The sequence below is a fragment of the Jaculus jaculus genome, chromosome 7, assembly GCF_020740685.1.
Source record: "Jaculus jaculus isolate mJacJac1 chromosome 7, mJacJac1.mat.Y.cur, whole genome shotgun sequence".
Classification (NCBI taxonomy): domain Eukaryota; kingdom Metazoa; phylum Chordata; class Mammalia; order Rodentia; family Dipodidae; genus Jaculus; species Jaculus jaculus.
Genome location: NC_059108.1, coordinates 84,996,791 through 85,014,008, shown reverse-complemented (window position 1 = coordinate 85,014,008; position 17,218 = coordinate 84,996,791). Strand labels below are relative to the sequence as shown.

The window sequence follows — 17,218 nt, the reverse complement described above, 5'->3', positions numbered from 1 at the left end:
AACAGGGCGACTTCATAAATCTAGTATGTTTTCTTTCTTGAACCATGCCATAAAAATGGATGTGTATCAAATCCTGCCTTTTCATAATTGGATCCCAGTTGTTTCCTAATGCTTTCTCTTTGTGCTTTCGTAAGCAAGCATCAAGGTGGCCTCGACCTAGCAAGTCTGTCCACAAAAGTTAAAGATTATCAAGAAACAAGCTTCCCACCATTGTTTACTAGCATATCCCCATTACCATACACTCCTGTATAAGGTAATGGTTCATCGATTGGTTCTGGTCCTGGGAATTCTGACTGTGGCTTGGAAGAACAGCGGGGTCACAGGAGGAAGCATCACACCATCAGGTGACTCAATTTTTGGAAACTGTTCCATATCTAATTTTTACTAAATTGTGAAAGAACATCATGCTGCTGTCATGTGTCAGGAACAGAGCAGTAGTAATGAAGAAAACAGCTATTAGACAGCAGCAAAAGGCACTACACACCTCGAAAATGCACGTCCTTGCAGGAGGCTTTCTTCCTTGAAGCTTTCGCCTCAGCCTGGTGAACAGGTCACGCAGACTCCACTGTAGTTGACGTGGAAAAACAGGGCACAAAACTCAAACAAAAACCAACCAAACAACAATAACCACAACAGAAAAAAATACATATACATACACACACACACACACACACACACACACACACACACACATCAATTTATTTTCTGATCCCCAAACTAGACTCTAAAGCCTGGTCCTCTTCAGTCCACCTCCCAAGTGTCACATGCTAGGTCTGTACCCCGTACCTAGCATGACCCAGCTTTCTACAGCACAGACACAACCCCCTTACTAATACTGGGGCCTAAATCAGCCGTGGTTACTACTGCTAATTGTTCGCACTGTTAGAAATTATTCAGGTTTCATTTATAGGCTTCATCCTCCTTCCATTAAAAATTTTTTAAAATGTGTACAATCCCAGCAATGAGGAGGCAGAGGTAGGTGGATCTCTGTGAGTTCCAGGCCACCCCGAGACTACATAGTGGATTTCAGGAGAACCTGGGCTAGTCAGGGAGACCCTACCTTGAAGTCCCCTCCCCCCCAAAATCAGACCACTCTGACCAAACCACAACTTGCCAAGTCAACTGCTAAAGCGTTTACCACACAAGGATTAACAGGAGTGTGGGAGTGGCTCGATCAAAGGACAGATGAGATGCCGCTACACATTTCCCAGGGGACACTAAAATGACATGAGCACACAGCCATTAAAACAAGTAGGTGCCCTGTTCTTTCTTTCTGTCTATCTGTCTTTCTTCTTATTGACAACTTCCATTATTGTAAACAATATCCTATGGTAAGCCCCTCCCTCCCCCCACTTTTCCCCTTTCAAACTCCACTCTCCATCCTATCCCTTCCCCCTCTCAATCAGTCTCTTTCATTTTGATGTCATGGTCTTTTCTTCCTATTATGACGGTCTTGTGTAAGTAGTGTCAGGCACTGTGAGGTCATGGATATCCAGGCCATTTTGTGTCTGGAGGAGCACGTTGGAAGGAGTCCTGCCAGTGAAAAGTCAGGCTGGTATCCCGTGCATGGAAAAATTGCGATTCCTGAGCTGTGTTTAAAAAAAGTTTTTCCACGTCGTTATTCGCTGTTGTAGTAAACCATCTGTAGATACGTTGGTACTGGGCAGCCTGGGCAGCTCCGTGCCCTCATTGCGCCACACGTCTTCCACGCGGGACGCGGAGGCGCTCGACCACGGGAGCCGGCATCCTCCGCGCGCTTCCCAATCTGCAGACACCGTCCCCACCCCCGAGACCCCCCGCCAAGGCTGGGCTTTGCGAGCCCCGGCCAGCCTCAGGGGACCCGCAGTGGGAGCGACCATGGCTGTTTCCTGTGGCTTCTTCTAAAGCTTTCGGCAAAATTGGGGACCCAAGCCGAGCTTGGTGGTGCACGACTTTAATCGCAGCACTTGGGAGGCAGAGGTAGGAGGATCGCAGTGGGTTCGAGGCCACCCTGAGGCTACATAGAGAGTTCCAGATCAGCCTGGTTTAGGATGAAGACCCTTGGTCGAAAAAACAAAAATAAATAAATTAATTAATTAATTAAGTAAAGGTCCGATTCGCAGGCGCTGCATCCTCGCAGGACACGATCCGTTTTAAGTAAGATGATTCCATATCCAAACAATCTGGAAATCATTTCTCTTGATGTATGGGGTTTTTTTGGCAGGAAGGGGTGGTTGGCTTGTTTAGTTAACGGATAGAAAAACAAAACATTGGTACGTGGTACGAAAATGATTGAGCGATCTCCCCATCCCAATTATTATTATGTAGCACAGGGTGGCCTTGAACTCACATCAATTCCACCTACCTCTACCTCTGCTTCCTTAGTGCTGCGATTAAAGGGCGTGTTCCACCATGCCCGGCTTATGTTTTTAATATTTATTTTTTTTTTAATTTAAATTTATTTTTATTTATCTAAGAGAGACAAACAAAGAGAGAATCGGCAGGCCAGGGCTTCCAGTAACTACAAACGAAGTGCAGACGCATGCGCCCCCTTGTGCATCTGGATAACGTGGGTCCTGGTCCTGGGGAATGGAGCCTCTACCCTGGGTCCTTAGGCTTCACAGCAAGCGCTTAATCGCTAAGCCATCTCTCCAGCCCTAATTTTTGTTTATTTTTCTTTATTTATTTGAGAGTGACAGACAGAAAGAGGTAGAGAGACAATAGGTGCACCAGGGAGTCCAGCGACTGCAAATGAATTCCAGATATATGCAACACCTTGTGCATCATCTGGCTTACTTGGGTCCAGGGGAATCAAGCCTTGAACCAGGATCCTTAGGCCGCACAGGCAAGTGCTTAACCACTAACTGGCTTTTTTTTTTTTTTTTTAGGTAGGGTCTCACTCTACACTAGGCTGGCCAGAACTCATGGCAATCGTCTTACCTCTGACCTTATTATTATTGCTATTTTAATATATCTTATTTATTTGTTTGTCTATTTGAGAGAGATAAATACGGAGAGAGAGTGGGAGGGAGAGAGAGAATGGGGACACCAGGGCCTCCAGCCACTGCAAAAGAACTCCAGATGCATGTGCCTCCTCGTGCATCTGGGTTACGTGGAACCTGGAGAATCGAACAGGGATCCTTTGGCTTCCAAGGCCTTCCAAGGCCTTAACTGCCAAACCATCTCTCCAAACTCTCTCTCTCTCTCTCTCTCTCTCTCTCTCTCTGTGTGTGTGTGTGTGTGTATATATATATATATATATATATATATATATATATGTATATATATATATATATATTTTTCTTTTGAGGCATTTCTCACTCCATCCAGGCTGACCTGGAATTCACTGTAATTTCAGGGTGGCCTTGAACTCACAGCACACCTCAACCTCTGCCTCCAAAGTGGGGGATTAATGGCATGTGCCACCACACTTGGCTTGAGTTTAAAATTTGTTTGTTTGTTTGAGACAAAGAGAGGACAGAGATATAGTTAGTGAAAGAGACAATATTGGCTCATCAGAGTCTCCAGCCACTGCAAAGAACTCAAGACACATGTGCCATCATGTGCATCAGCTTTACATGGGTTCTGGGAGTTGAACCTGTGTGCTTTGGCTTTGAAGGCAAAGAAGTGCATTATGCTGAGCCATCTCTACAGCTCAAAATTTCTTCTTTTATTTTCTTATTTTTTTACAGCCAGGCATGGAGGTGCACACCTTTAGTCCCCGTTTGGGAGGAAGAGATAGGAGGAACCCTCTGAGTTCAAGGCCACCCTGAGACTACATAGTGAATTTCAGGTCAGCCTGAGCTACGGTGAGATTCTTCATAAAAAAAAAAAAAAAAAAAAAAAAAATTTTCTTTTTTTGAGACAGGGTCTTGCTCAGGCTGACCTGAAACTCACTCCTAAATCACATGTTGGCCTTGAACTCAAGCAATCCTCCTGACTATCCATCCCCAATGTTGGGATTAGAAGCATGTGCCACCATGCTTGGTACTTACTTAATTAAAAACATATTTACTGGGCTGGAAAGGTTTCTCAGTGGTTAAGGCTCTTGCCTGTGAAGCCTAAGGACCCAGATTCAATTCCCTAGTACCCATGTAAGCGAGATACCCCAGGTGATGCATGGTCTGGAGTTGGTTTGCCGTGGCTGGAGGCCCTGGCACACCCATTCTAACACTTGCTCCCGCGCGCGCACGTGTGTGTGCGGGCACACACACACAAACACACAGTCTCCCTCAAATAAATAAATACTATTTTTTTAGGAGCCAAGCATGGTGGCCTTTAATCCCAGCACTTGGGGGGCAGAGGTAGGATTGCCATGAGTTCGAAGCCACCCTGAGACTACATAATGAATTCCAGGTCAGCCTGGGTTAGAGTGAGATGCTTCCTCAAAAAACAAAACACAAAAACCAAAACAAAGAATTTAAAACCTGGAACTTGGGCTGGGCATATAGGTTGGCAGTAGGTAGATGGTCTGCTTAGCATGTGTGACACCTTGAGTTTAATCCCCAGCATCAACCAAACAGTCAGTCTGGGATTAGGCTTTAGAACAATAGCTTATTGTTTTAGCCCTGGCCCTGAGAGTGCCTCTAACCTGGGTACAGGCAGCCAGACTTGTTGAAAAGGTTCAAGCCCTTACTTCAGTCACAGACTTAATCTTGCCACCAAAGTGAATTTAATAGAGATTCAGCTGGGCGAGTTGGTGAATGCCTTTAATCCTGATGCTCAGGAGGCAGAGAGAGCAGGATTGCAGTGAGTTCAAGGCCACATGAGACTACACAGTGAATTCCAGATCAGCCTCAGCTAGTAAGACCCTACCACACACACACGCACACACACACACACACACACACACACAAAATAAGATTCAGATCTGTGATTTCTACTTGAAACTATCCTGTCAAAACTTAATAGTACTCCGCCGGTTCCAGACCGGCCTCCGGGGCGTCGGTGTGGCTCCACCATGTCGAAGGTGTCCTTTAAGATCACGCTCACGTTTCACCCGTGGCTGCCCTACAAAGTACTCAGTGTTCCTGAAAGTACACCTTTTACAGCAGTCTTAAAGTTTGCAGCAGAAGAATTTAAAGTTCCTGCAGCAACAAGTGCAATTATTACCAATGATGGAATAGGAATAAATCCTGCTCAGACTGCTGGAAATGTTTTTCTAAAGCACGGTTCAGAACTACGAATTATTCCTAGAGATCGTGTTGGAAGTCATTAGTACATGCAACTTGGAGCACAGTTACCGACCAGAATAAATATTGATGTTTGTCGTTGCTGTAAAATTGAAATCAGGTATTTAAGATACTATGAAAATAACAAGAATCAAAGAAACAATGAACGGTGGCTCTTCTGTCCCTTGTTGTTCATACTTTTCATATGAAGTGGGAAGCCTCATGGGTGGAGGGCACGACCTCCAGAGAAGGTGGTACAGTTGATGGTTGCTACCTCATCACAATTGAGAGTTCACTTGTGGCAAATGGATTATCTGACTTGGCAAATAATTCTTAGCCAGAACATTTTGAAAGTTAAAGTTCACTGTCACACTTGTATTTGAGTTAAAATAGAAAAGGATTATGGGTCATGGATTGCCCCGACCAGCGGGACCTAGTTATTCGTGAGGGCACCAGGAGGACCTTAGCCTGCAAAGAAAATGGGCGAGAGAGGGGAATGGACTCAGGCAAACCAATGCTTGTCGAGAGTCGTTTATTCAGCCAGAAGGCTCATCTTTTAAAGTCAGTTTTAGGTAGGGGAGGGGTAAGGGGCGTAGAGGGTGAGACAGTACAGACTCTTCTTGCACAAGGCATGGATCATATGGAAGACATGAATCATATGGAAGGGGGTCAGGGTGACCTAGGTGGTGGAAGGTTACAAACTCTTCTTGGCCTCAGGCCAGAGACATTGTGGTTGTTCTGAGAAGTCAAAACTCAGGGGCCTTGATACTGCAGGCGCAGAGCAGAATGTTTATTCTTTAGCTAGAATGCAGCAGGGGTGGAGGAGGGGTAAGGGAAAGATGAAGGATTTCTTTTAAGGGTGGTCCCCAACATCTCCCCCTCTCTTATGTAAAAAATGAGGTAAGTGAGGCAGTCATTGCAAAGCCCTTGGTCACATGTTAACAACATTTAGGTTTTAGTGCCAATTGTTTGTCACGTTCAGTGGGTCCCAGGGTAGCCCTGAGGATGTTAAACAGGGAGGCAAGCGTTCCCCAGGGATCGGACAAAGCCATTATATCATTTTGGCAGGATGTTTCTGTGGCCAGAGTGTCTAGAGTGATCCCGACAGTAGGGGCACAAACGGGACCTGAGCCTGTTAGAAAGGCGATGCTAGACCCTTACCGGTCATTGGGTCGGCCTCCTCTCAGTGAGGTCGCCCTGTCTTAGGTGGGCCAAGACTTAGTCACCTGTTCCGTCACTGACTTACCAGGTCACTCACTTTGTGGCAGCGCAACGCACCTCTCCCTTAGAATAAGCTGATAGGGTCCTCCTGGGATCCCAAAGGACGGACTTTGTATGTTAAAAAGATGACCTTAAGCATTTGAAGTTCTTTTTGTAGCCAATAGTAGGAGGGGGAGCGCAGAGACTTGAACCATCACATAGAGGGACTGAAAGGAGGGTTTTTTTTTTTCTTTTTTTTTTAAAATTTTTATTAACATTTTTCATGAATATAAAATATATCCCATGGTATTTCCCTCCCTCCCCACCCCCACACTTTCCCGTTTGAAATTCCATTCTCCATCATATTACCTCCCCATTACAATCATTGTAATTACATATATACAATATCAACCTATTAAGTATCCTCCTCCCTTCCTGACAGGAGGGTTTTTGCAGGGTGGTAAAGTCTAAAGGTTGAGGGGGAGGGCCGGCAGGTTCTTTGGCTGCATATGTGGCGGAGACTTCTTCAGTTGCCAGGCGATGGTAGTGAACGTCCACCGGCTTGATGGCGGCGTCCACCTGATTCTTAATGAAACTGGTTAGTCGTCTGAAGGCCCAAGGGCTGAAGGAGATAAGCAAAAGGAATCCAAAAAAAAGGGCCTAAGAGACTAGGAAGCAAAGTAGTTAGCCAGGGAGATGTAGAGAACCAACTTTTGTACCATGACTCTTGTTGTTCTCGGGCTCTCTTTCTGTCCTCTAGATTTCTTTTTATTTTGTTAAGACTGTTTTGTACCAAGCCAATCTTATCAGAGTAGAAGCAACATTTCTCCTTTAGAGCCACACAAAGTCCACTTTCCTTTAGGAACACCAAATCTAGCCCCCTCCAGTTTTGGAGTACAACCTCAGAGAGAGGCCAAAGAGTCTTTGAGATCTTGTATCCCCTCATGTATGAGGTTAAGATCTCTGTCCACTAAGGCACTGAGTTGTGTAAAATGCTGTTGGGAGGTTACCAGCGAGGTAATACCTGTTCCCGCTCCCGCAACACCAAATCCCAGGAGCACAGTCAGGGTGAGAGCAGTTAAAGGCTCTCTTTTTGGCCTAATGGCAATGCCTTGATCTATAGTAGTTGTAAAACTTTCAGAATCATGAATGAAAAATCGTGGCAAAACTATAACTACAACACAATAGTCCTTAGTCTGTAAAAAGTCCTTGTTGACAATAAAGGGAGTCAGCCCCATGGAACAAGCAAAATAGGAGTTACTAGGGGCTTTAGTATATACAAAGGATTCATTGATAATAGCAGTTTGGTTGCATACAGGTTCAAGAGTCAGAGGAGGGAGCATATCAGGGCCTAATAGACACAGTCCGAGGCCGGAAATGGATGCAAGAGTAATAACCCCCTCTGGGGCAGAGTGCCAGAATAATCCCTCTGCACTGTTAGTAGACACAGGAGATGTAAGGATGGCAATTCCCTCATAAATGGGAGGTCCTAGAACTTTTAATCTGTATGGCAATCCAATCAAGCTCTATAATTTTATTTGAGGAACTTTAAATAAACTTATTTTAAGTAAACTTTATCTATGACAACAGGAACGTATGGTGTACGTATTTCTCCCTCTCATGAGAAGACACTCTAACTGCTTTAGGGGACTGGATCGAAGACATCAGATCATTTACTACTTCCTGCTGAACGGGACACGAAGTGGAGACTTGTTGCAGTTAGAGAATCTCTCCTAGAGAGGGGAACTATTTTAATGTACCACAGAGTGTAGGAAGATAATCTTGAAAGAGAACTTTGGAAAGAAAGAATAAAAGTAAGGAGTTACTGAGAAGTGAGCACACAGCAAACTGGTCTTTTTGTAGGTCGAGGGAATCCAGGTAGACAGGCTTGGATCGTCTCAGGACCATCTGAGGATGAGTTGGCTGAGATTTTCTTTCAGAACTGTTCATTAAATGGCACAGTAGTATTTAACATGACTTGTAAAACAGATGAGATGTTAGCAGAGTTATCAGAAACATATACATAACATTTAATCTTGACAATAAAGAGCTATTGGGTGCCATTAAAGGCTATACAAATATATATATATATTTGGTCTCAAAACTTATTTATATATTTTAGATTTGAAAATAACCCTTTGAACATCTATAGTTGTTTTTCTTTATTATAGAATTAGAGCTGTGGGGAAAAGATATCTTAATGTTTATTTGTTTCCCCTCTTGACCATTTATATTTTTAAGTTATTTTTTAATCTTTGGTTATACATTTCTCTCTGAGTGTTTAAGACCTTGCAGATAGCCAAAAGTTAATTAAGGATTAATTTTGGAGGTCATTAATGGCTCTCCAAAGAGAATTAGGGACACAGGAGTAGCCCCATAGCTTACTGGTGTCTTTTGCCTGTTAGGATGAGTCAGGGCCATGTTAGCCAAGTAGTTTCCCCTTCTTTGGGAAGTCAGGAGGACTGATTGTTCCTCAATTGTGACTCTCCTGTTTTACATTGTACACCACTTTTGTTTGGGTCTCCATATCCTCCCTGCTCAGGAAGACAGGTGACTTACCAGGGGGCCAGTGTAGAAGTGTCCCATCATCTCCAATGGCCTCATGACATGGGAGCACAGGCCAAAATATTGACACTTTTTACTCTGATGATTCCAATTGGCTTTGGCTTCTACATAGGTGATTAACACACTTAGAAAGGAAGTTATACCAGCTTGGATGTACATACATATAGAGAACATTTAATTACTGAAATAGACTTAACTAAAGAATGGCACAGGGCTTTTAAAATCATTTTGTCCTAACTTTAAAATTTTTGTTGTACTGTGGTAGCATAAGCCATATATCTGAGGTATAGAAAGTAGGCACATCTCACATTTTAAATATATAACATTTATAAATATAGGTAGAACCTGTTACCAGTCTTGAAAACAGTACCAGTTGATTTACAAACTTAACTCATTTAACCTAGAAAACAAGTAAGACAGTATAAGGTCTTAGCACCTGTGTAAAAACATCTTTGATTAGTTCAGATACCTGTATGGGTACAAATTACCCAGAGAACATTGGAAACAGAACCATGGAGCTTGAATTTTTTTTTTTTTTTTTTTCAGATGAGGACCATTGTTTGAGCATGAGGCTGTGCCCTAAAGGAGGGAATATGTCTTAAGGGTTAATTTTGTTATAAGTACTGGACTTAAGATGCCAAAATTGAGACAGTTACTTTACATACAACAGAGTAGAATCTGGTCTTTTCTGAGCCCAAACAGCTAGCTAAATATTAATATAACCCTTGATAAATCTTGAAAGAAAAAACATTATTTGACAACCAATGATTTTGGCTTAAACTTGATAGTTATTGATTTCATGCACCACAGAAATTTTAATTAACATAAAACAATTTTATGTTCTACCCATGACTTAAATTTGATAAAACTCAAGCAAACTATCCCAACATACTTCAGCCTGAAATTTTTATTTTTATTTTTTTTATCACTGACGGCCAATATCCTATTTATGTTTCTTTCTTGTCTCCTTTTCCCATTATTTTCTCTCTCTTCTGCTTTCTTTTTTTTTTTTTTGTCTTTCTTTTCTTTTTCTTTTTCTCTCTCTTATGATAAACCTTTTCAGCTTCCTTAATTATGTCTGTCAAAAATAGATCTTGTAAACCCTCCAGATGTTACAATTTTTTTTTTTAATGTCTGGAGTGGACTGCCTTATCTATGTCATTGTTATCGCTGCCTGTTGACCCGGAGAAGTAGGGTCAGAAGGAGTATATCTCCGGGAAGCCTCCATCAAGCATTCTAAAAAGATAGAGGGAGGTTACCTTAGCCAGATTCGCGGGGCGGCGAGTAGCCCCCCTGAGACCTGCCATCAGAGCCTGGTGGTAGACTGTCAGTTGCTCCCTACCTTCTGCTGAGTTGTAATTCCATTCAGGTCGGGTGAGAGGGAATCCCACATCAATCTCATTTGGGAGCTAGGTAGGCTGCTCATTTGGGCCTGAGACATGCTAGGGTCAGGGGGAGGACCAAAGGCTCGTAGGGGCAGGGACACGGTGGAATCAGGTCCTCCGGTTTCTAGTCTCTGCAGCGGGCCCATCTCCTCCTCCCTCGGCCAAAGCTGGAGCGGGGAGAGCAGGGGGCTAAGGTGGGGGAGATGGAATCGGGGCAGAGGGCCACTCGGGAGGGTCCTCTATTTCAGGATATATTTTGGGCTGAGCCGAGGGGTCCATGGCCATTCGGCTTGGTTTTCTCATGGCTTGTTGGGCCACTGCCAGGACTCGGGAGCCTGACCGTGGCAGGGGGGTGGATCCAGGGCTTGACCCATGCGGGGGGATCCGTCACTAGTCTCTCCCGGACTAGGATGTATGGCTGTTGATCTGGGTGAGAATGTGCTCCCTTCTGAAAAACAATATTCCTAACAGTAGAAATAATGGTTAGATCAAATGTTCCCTCTGGCAGCCACTCAAAGGAGCAGAAAGTCTGCTATTTACTTTTTAAAAAGTTTTACAGATAAGTCATGAGCCCTACTTCTAACTTCAGAGAAATGAGATACCGTCAGAGTCAGGGGGGTCATCACAGTCTGTCCCATAATTAGAAACAAGAGTCCACAAACAAACACAAAATAGATACTGACAAAAAGAAACCAAAAACCGTGACGCCTCTGATGCGTCCAGAACAGAAAACCAAATGCAGTTTCAGACGGAAGATGCCTCTGTGGTTTCTCCTGAAGGAGAAATACACAATCTTCCTTCACCAGATAGGAGACTGCCAGCTACCCTGACTCTCCTCAGATCCCGGGGCGTCCCCCAGGATTGCAGCCTGTGGTCCTGCCAACCACCGTTGTCAGGTCCTCACGGTCCCGAACAACAGCTGCCCAAACCGAAATTAAAACAGATCAGAGCAACAGAAATCACAGGAATCACTCAGACAAACACTCAGACAAGCAGCGCTGCAGACATTTACATTGTTTACCTCCAAGGGGGTCTCCGGAGTCCTGGGTAGACATGCAAATCCCTGGACGAGCCCCCAATTGAAAGACCCCCCAGAGGGAGACCTTCACTCAAGTCTCGAGATAGCACGCACCCAAAGACACATAGGAGACCCAACTTGCTGCAAAAGCATGAGGCTTTATTTAGGAAACCAGAGCTCTGGGGTTGACACGTATCTCATGCAGGAGACAGCGGAGTTCGACTCTTTGTCATATTGGGTGTTTCTTTTTATAGGGTTTTTAGCAAGGAAGGGAAAAGTGGGTGGGGGGGTTCACAGGGGTATTTGCCAAGCTTGTACAGTTATGTCTACATATTTATGCATAACCAGAGTTTAAGTCCTTTTTCTTTACCTTAATTCCCCTTTCTCTGAGAGAAAACTTTAAGTCCTTAATAAAGGATGCTTCTTTTGACAAAGAATGGCCCATTTTATGGGACGGAATGAGTGAACTTACCAGATCTAGCCGTCTCCTCAGGCAAAGAAGCGGTGATCACAAGAGAACTCCTCCGGAGGATCTTCAATAAGTGGTCTCCGTCCGACTAGGTCCGTGCCTGAGCCCCACGTTTGGGCGCCACTTGCCCCGACCAGCGGGACCTAGTTATTCGTGAGGGCACCAGGAGGACCTTAGCCTGCAAAGAAAATGGGCGAGAAAGGGGAATGGACTCAGGCAAACCAATGCTTGTCGAGAGTCGTTTATTCAGCCAGAAGGCTCATCTTTTAAAGTCAGTTTTAGGTAGGGGAGGGGTAAGGGGCGTAGAGGGTGAGACAGTACAGAATCTTCTTGCACAAGGCATGAATCATATGGCAGACATGAATCATATGAAAGGGGGTCAGGGTAACCTAGGTGGTGGAAGGTTACAAACTCTTCTTGGCCTCAGGCCAGAGACATTGTGGTTGTTCTGAGAAGTCAAAACTCAGGGGCCTTGATACTGCAGGCGCAGAGCAGAATGTTTATTCTTTAGCCAGAATGCAGCAGGGGTGGAGGAGGGGGTAAGGGAAAGATGAAGGATTTCTTTTAAGGGTGGTCCCCAACAATGGATGACAATTGACTTGACATTATCTTACTTGCAGACTCGTAGTTTGATTACTCTATAGTCTGATGACGTTAATAGACATCTCAGTGAAAAAAATCTTAGTTTTTTAAGTTTCAACCTTAATATATCCTATAAATTTTAATTTCTCATCATGAAGCCAAAAGGTGAATTTTTAGATCTATCCATTGTATCTATAAATATTTTAACTGCGATCTTGCAAAATTCAGTGTTTATAATTGAATTGAGAAATGTAGAAACATCTTTTGTTGAGTTATGTATTCTTTTAATACCAACTTACATGACAGAAATCCTCAAGAAACCATTTTTTGAGGATATTTTTGAACAGCGTTCAGAAAGAAGGTTGTTGCAGAGGAGACCTGAAGTGTACGCGTGGCTTTGAGCAAAGCAGCACTGACTGGACGTGCTGATGAGCAGAACTCGCTAAAGACCTGGCCTTTAAGGCAGTGTCACTACTAGTCATCTTGTGGATAAGAAGCCTGGGAGGAAGATGGGCAAGCCCCGATGGCCCGACTGGGACAAGAAAGCAAAGGACAGCAGTGACAAGGAACAGCGCCGAGCTGCAGGAAAAGTCCACGGGCTGGACAAACCTAAAAGAATAGGATGTAGAAAAGCGAAAGGGAAGACAAAATACATGACATAGATTAAGTACCAGATGACAGAGAGGAGGCTATATTATATGAATGTAAACACCTCAGAAATACCCTTGATGAAGGTCCGAAGAAAGATTTGTCCATACAGAGAAAACCTTGATCTCTGCTGTCTTGAAGGATGAATTAAAGGCTCATGACTCAGAGCCGGGACTTGAGCAGCTGCATTTGCAGTAGTGCGCTCTGGAGGCGAGGGGAAGGCAGGTTCTCACTAACTACTCGCTACATCCATGGATAAAGCTCTAGGACCAAGTTTTACCTTGACATGTTTGAGTGTTACAGGGCCTCAGTTTTATTCATAAGAAAATGTAGCACACACAGCATATGAAAGCTACATTAATGGTTTGGGAAATTACTAGATATCGATCACAAATTATCAAAGCAGGGGGTACCAGCTGATTCAGGTAATTCTATTTTTATAAAAATCTAGTACTGAGTGACCCGGCTCTTTATAAAATTAGGCCTCAGTTAAGCAGAACTGTCTGAATACTGTCTTTTAAGTTCTGGGCTTAATTATAATTGTCTTCTTTCTCTTATAACACAAGTCTGCCTGCTGCTTGTGCAATCCACTTAAATGTCCTTTGCTATGAAGTGATATATTTAATACTTATTTGTTTGGTTTTGAAAATTAAATTGTAATCTCAAAAACATGTATTAAGCAACTAGATGTTTTATTATTAAATGTGATCTGTAAGCTCTTTGTGCCTAACGTTTTAAAGCATTGCATTTAAATGCATTACTGGTCCATAATGAATATCTTAGGAAAATACATTTTCTTATATGTAAAAAAAAACAAAACAAAACTTAATAGTAGACTGGAGAGATACCCATGAGCTCAGATCTTGAAAAGAAGTACTCTAGGGGCTGGACATGATGGCGTATGCTTGTAATCCCAACCCTTGGGAGGCAGATACAGGAGGATCACCATGAGTCTGAGGTGAGGTCAGCCTGGGCTAGAGTGAGACCCTACCTCAGGAAAAAAAAAAAAAGAAAATCCTAGGGCTGAAGAGATGCCACAGTGGTTAAGCCACTTGTCTGCAAAGCCTGTGGCCTGATTTGATTCCCCAATACCCACCTAAAGCCAGATGCACAAAGTGGCACATGCATCTGGACTTTTGTTTGTAGTAGCTAGGGGCTCAGGTGCGCCCATTCTCTCACTCTAATGAATTTTCCTTTCAGTACTGGCAATGATGATCTCCTTACACTTTTGCAATCCATTCTGCACTCCCAGTAGGTGGACATGTTGTGTTCCCACGTGTGGACTGGCAGAGGGCACCGCCTTCTGCCAGGGAAGGCTAACAGACTAGCTATTTCTAACCTTGAAGTGGACCTTCACCAGAAATGGTCATCATGAAGCCCGGATCTCAGACTTCTTGACCCCAGAACTGCTTTGGTTCTGTCAGAAAGACGCTGGAGTCCTGATTCAAAGAGACCCATTGGCCCACAATGCATTAAAAAAAAAATAATAATAAAGAAAAAAAAAGAGCTGTCAAAGATACCCTTCTGTGGACTGACATGGGGTTAACAATGTGCACCGTCCTCAGTAAATTGTGCCCTCCCTCATTAAGTGGATGCTGTGACAACCACCTGCCCAGGTAGGTGATTTACTGCATCTTTGGAGTAGCAAGTTGCATGGCGAATTCCTGTATTATTCTCATTGTTGCCACAAAAGACCTGACAGAAGCTACTGAAGGAAGGAAGTTTGTATGGCTGAAAGTCCATCTCATAGGGAAGGCAGGAGCATGAAGCAGCTGGTCACGTTCACAGGAACGAGAGGGCTCAGCTGACTTTCTCGTGGTTTTTCAGGCTGGCTTGAATGCGCAACCCTCCTTGCCTCTGCTTCTCGAGTGTCAGTATGCCTGGCTTTGATGACAATTTATTTCAGAGAGAGAAAGACAGGCCAATAGAGAATGGGCCGGCCAGTGTCTCCAGCCTCTGCAAAGAAACTCCAGAGGACTTTAGCCGTTAAGGCGTTTGCCTGCCCAGCCAAAGGAGAGCAGTTGGGTTCCTCATTAAGCAGGAAAGCCAGATGCACAAAGTGGCCAAAGCAGTTTGCATTAACTGGAGACCTTGGTGCGTCCATTCTTTCTCCAATAAAGAAGTGTAAATAGGAAAATGACCTGAATATGCATGACTTCACAGTGCCTGACACTACCTACACAAGACATCATAATAGGAGGAAAAGAGAATGACAGAATAAAAGGCTGATGGGGCAGGGGAATACGATAGAGAGTGGAGTTGCAAAGGGGACATTGGGGCGGGGGGGGGGGGGGAATTACCATGGGATATTGTTTACAATTATGGAAGTTGTCAACAAAAAATACTAAAACTACAAAAAAAAAAGCGCTCTCAACTAATAAGTTTAAGGCCTGATAGAATGAGATTACTGTTAATCACCAGAATAAATGATTCACTAAGGAAACTACAGATAATTGACAAACACCCTTTTTAACTTTTTTTATTATTATTATTAGAGCAACACAGGCAGAGAAAGAGGCAGTGAGTGAGAGAGGGAGAATGGGCGCATGAGGGCCTCCAGGCACTGCAAAGGAACTCCCGATGCATGTGCCACCTTACCTGGCTTGCTTACGTAGGTCCTGGGATATGGAGCCTCTGACCGTGCCCGCTAAACCATATCTCCAGCCCTAATTACCTCTTTTTCCAATACCTGTACCTAGTGGCTAAGGAGACAGAGAATAGGAACGAAAAGGAATCGTACAATTCCAACGGGGAAGACTGTCCAGTAGCCTTCACAACTGCGCCCAATAATTTCTTACTTTTGCACCGCGAAGCCAGGGGAGAGCGCGAATCGCAGTCGCCCACTACCACAAATTACGCAGTCGAGTTTCCCGCATTTGGGGAAATCGCAGGGGTCAGCACATCCGCAGAGCAATGGATAAGCCTCGCCCTGGGAAAACCACCTTCCTGATCATGGTATCTCCCCCGCCAGGTAAGTATGAGGCCGCCAGCCCCAACGCACGCTCACCACGCCGCCAGACCGCCTCGCAACTCACGGTGGCTCGCCCTCCGGCCGTCCGCATGCGGCTTCCCCCCGCACACTCCCCTGCTCGGCTCGCACTCTACACCCAAGCCTTCTTCCCGCCACAAACGGCCCATGAAGGACGCGGAGGCCCGCGACCACGGGGACCGGCAGCCTCCGCGCCGACCTAATCTGCATGCACCCCGCCCCTCCTAGAGACCCCGCCCACCCGACAAGGATCTGGCCGGCTTCTGTGGACCCACAGAGGGCGCATTGACGCAACTGAGTTGTTTTTAGCAAAAAAACGTGCAGGCCGTGGTGGCGCCCCCAAACCATGACCCTTCCGAGGACTCAAGTATCTCATGCTGTTCTTAGGACACATCACTTTCTCTTTTTTTTCACACTCTCTTTTCTTTGGAGCGGTAGGGTCTCACTGTCGCCCAGGCTGATCTGGAATGCAATCTCTAGTCTCAGGCTGGCCTCCAACTCATGGCGACTCTCCTAGCTCTGCCTCTTCTGACTCCTTAACTCCTTACCATGGCTTCCTGCTTGCTAAAACCATGCTGTACCAGCTTTACCCCAAGACATTTGGCATTCGGTTTGAATAAAGAATTTCTTTTGTCTCCATATACGATCAACATGCAGCTATACTTTTTTCCCAGGTGGGATCTCGCTCTAGCCAGGCTGACCTGGAATTCACCATGAATTAGTAGTCCAAGGCTGGCCTTGAACTCACAGCGATCCTCCTATCTCTTGCCTGGGATTAAAGCGCCACCACGCATGCTAGGGGCTCTTGCCAGTGCAAATGAACTTGACACGTATGCACAGCTTGGTGCATCTGGCTTGGGTACTGGAGAATTGAACTGGGGCCGACTTTGCAAGCAAGTGCCTTTAAGCACTAAGCCATCTCTCCCGCTTTGCTTTAAAATTGGTGTTTGTCGTTCCACACTACCTATGGGGAAGTGAGTGGAAAACTTTGGAGTGTTGGAACTCTCTGAGACAGACAGGGTCTCTTCTTGTTTAAAGCTATGAAGGCCAGACTAGCTGGCCCACAAGCTTTGAGGTTCTCCTGACTCTCCCTCCCATTGTTGGAGGTACATTGGGATTTTGAATGCCTGAGCCACTGTGTCAGGCTTTACAGGAGTGCCGGGGGCCTGAACTCCGCAAGCAACCTTGGGGTGTGCCTTTCAACACTGAGCC

General features: G+C 44.8%; 1 protein-coding gene and 1 non-coding gene across 2 annotated transcripts; one reads left to right on the top strand and one right to left on the bottom strand.

The window, feature by feature from the left end:
- The first annotated feature begins 4,939 nt into the window (after positions 1–4,939).
- On the top strand, positions 4,940–5,317 carry LOC123462257 (ubiquitin-fold modifier 1-like). The gene has a single exon (XM_045155371.1). It carries the CDS (start codon positions 4,940–4,942, stop codon positions 5,195–5,197), a length of 258 nt encoding a protein of 85 aa, XP_045011306.1. The 3' UTR covers positions 5,198–5,317.
- Positions 5,318–15,831: 10,514 nt separating this feature from the next.
- On the bottom strand, positions 15,832–15,996 carry LOC123462663. Its single transcript, XR_006638445.1, has one exon. It is a non-coding gene; the product is annotated as a U1 spliceosomal RNA (small nuclear RNA).
- Between the last annotated feature and the right edge of the window lie 1,222 nt (positions 15,997–17,218).

Coding starts and splice junctions, on each gene's coding strand:
- LOC123462257 (XM_045155371.1), top strand. CDS start 4,940: ATGTCGAAGGTGTCCTTTAAGATCACGCTCACGTTTCACCCGTGGCTG.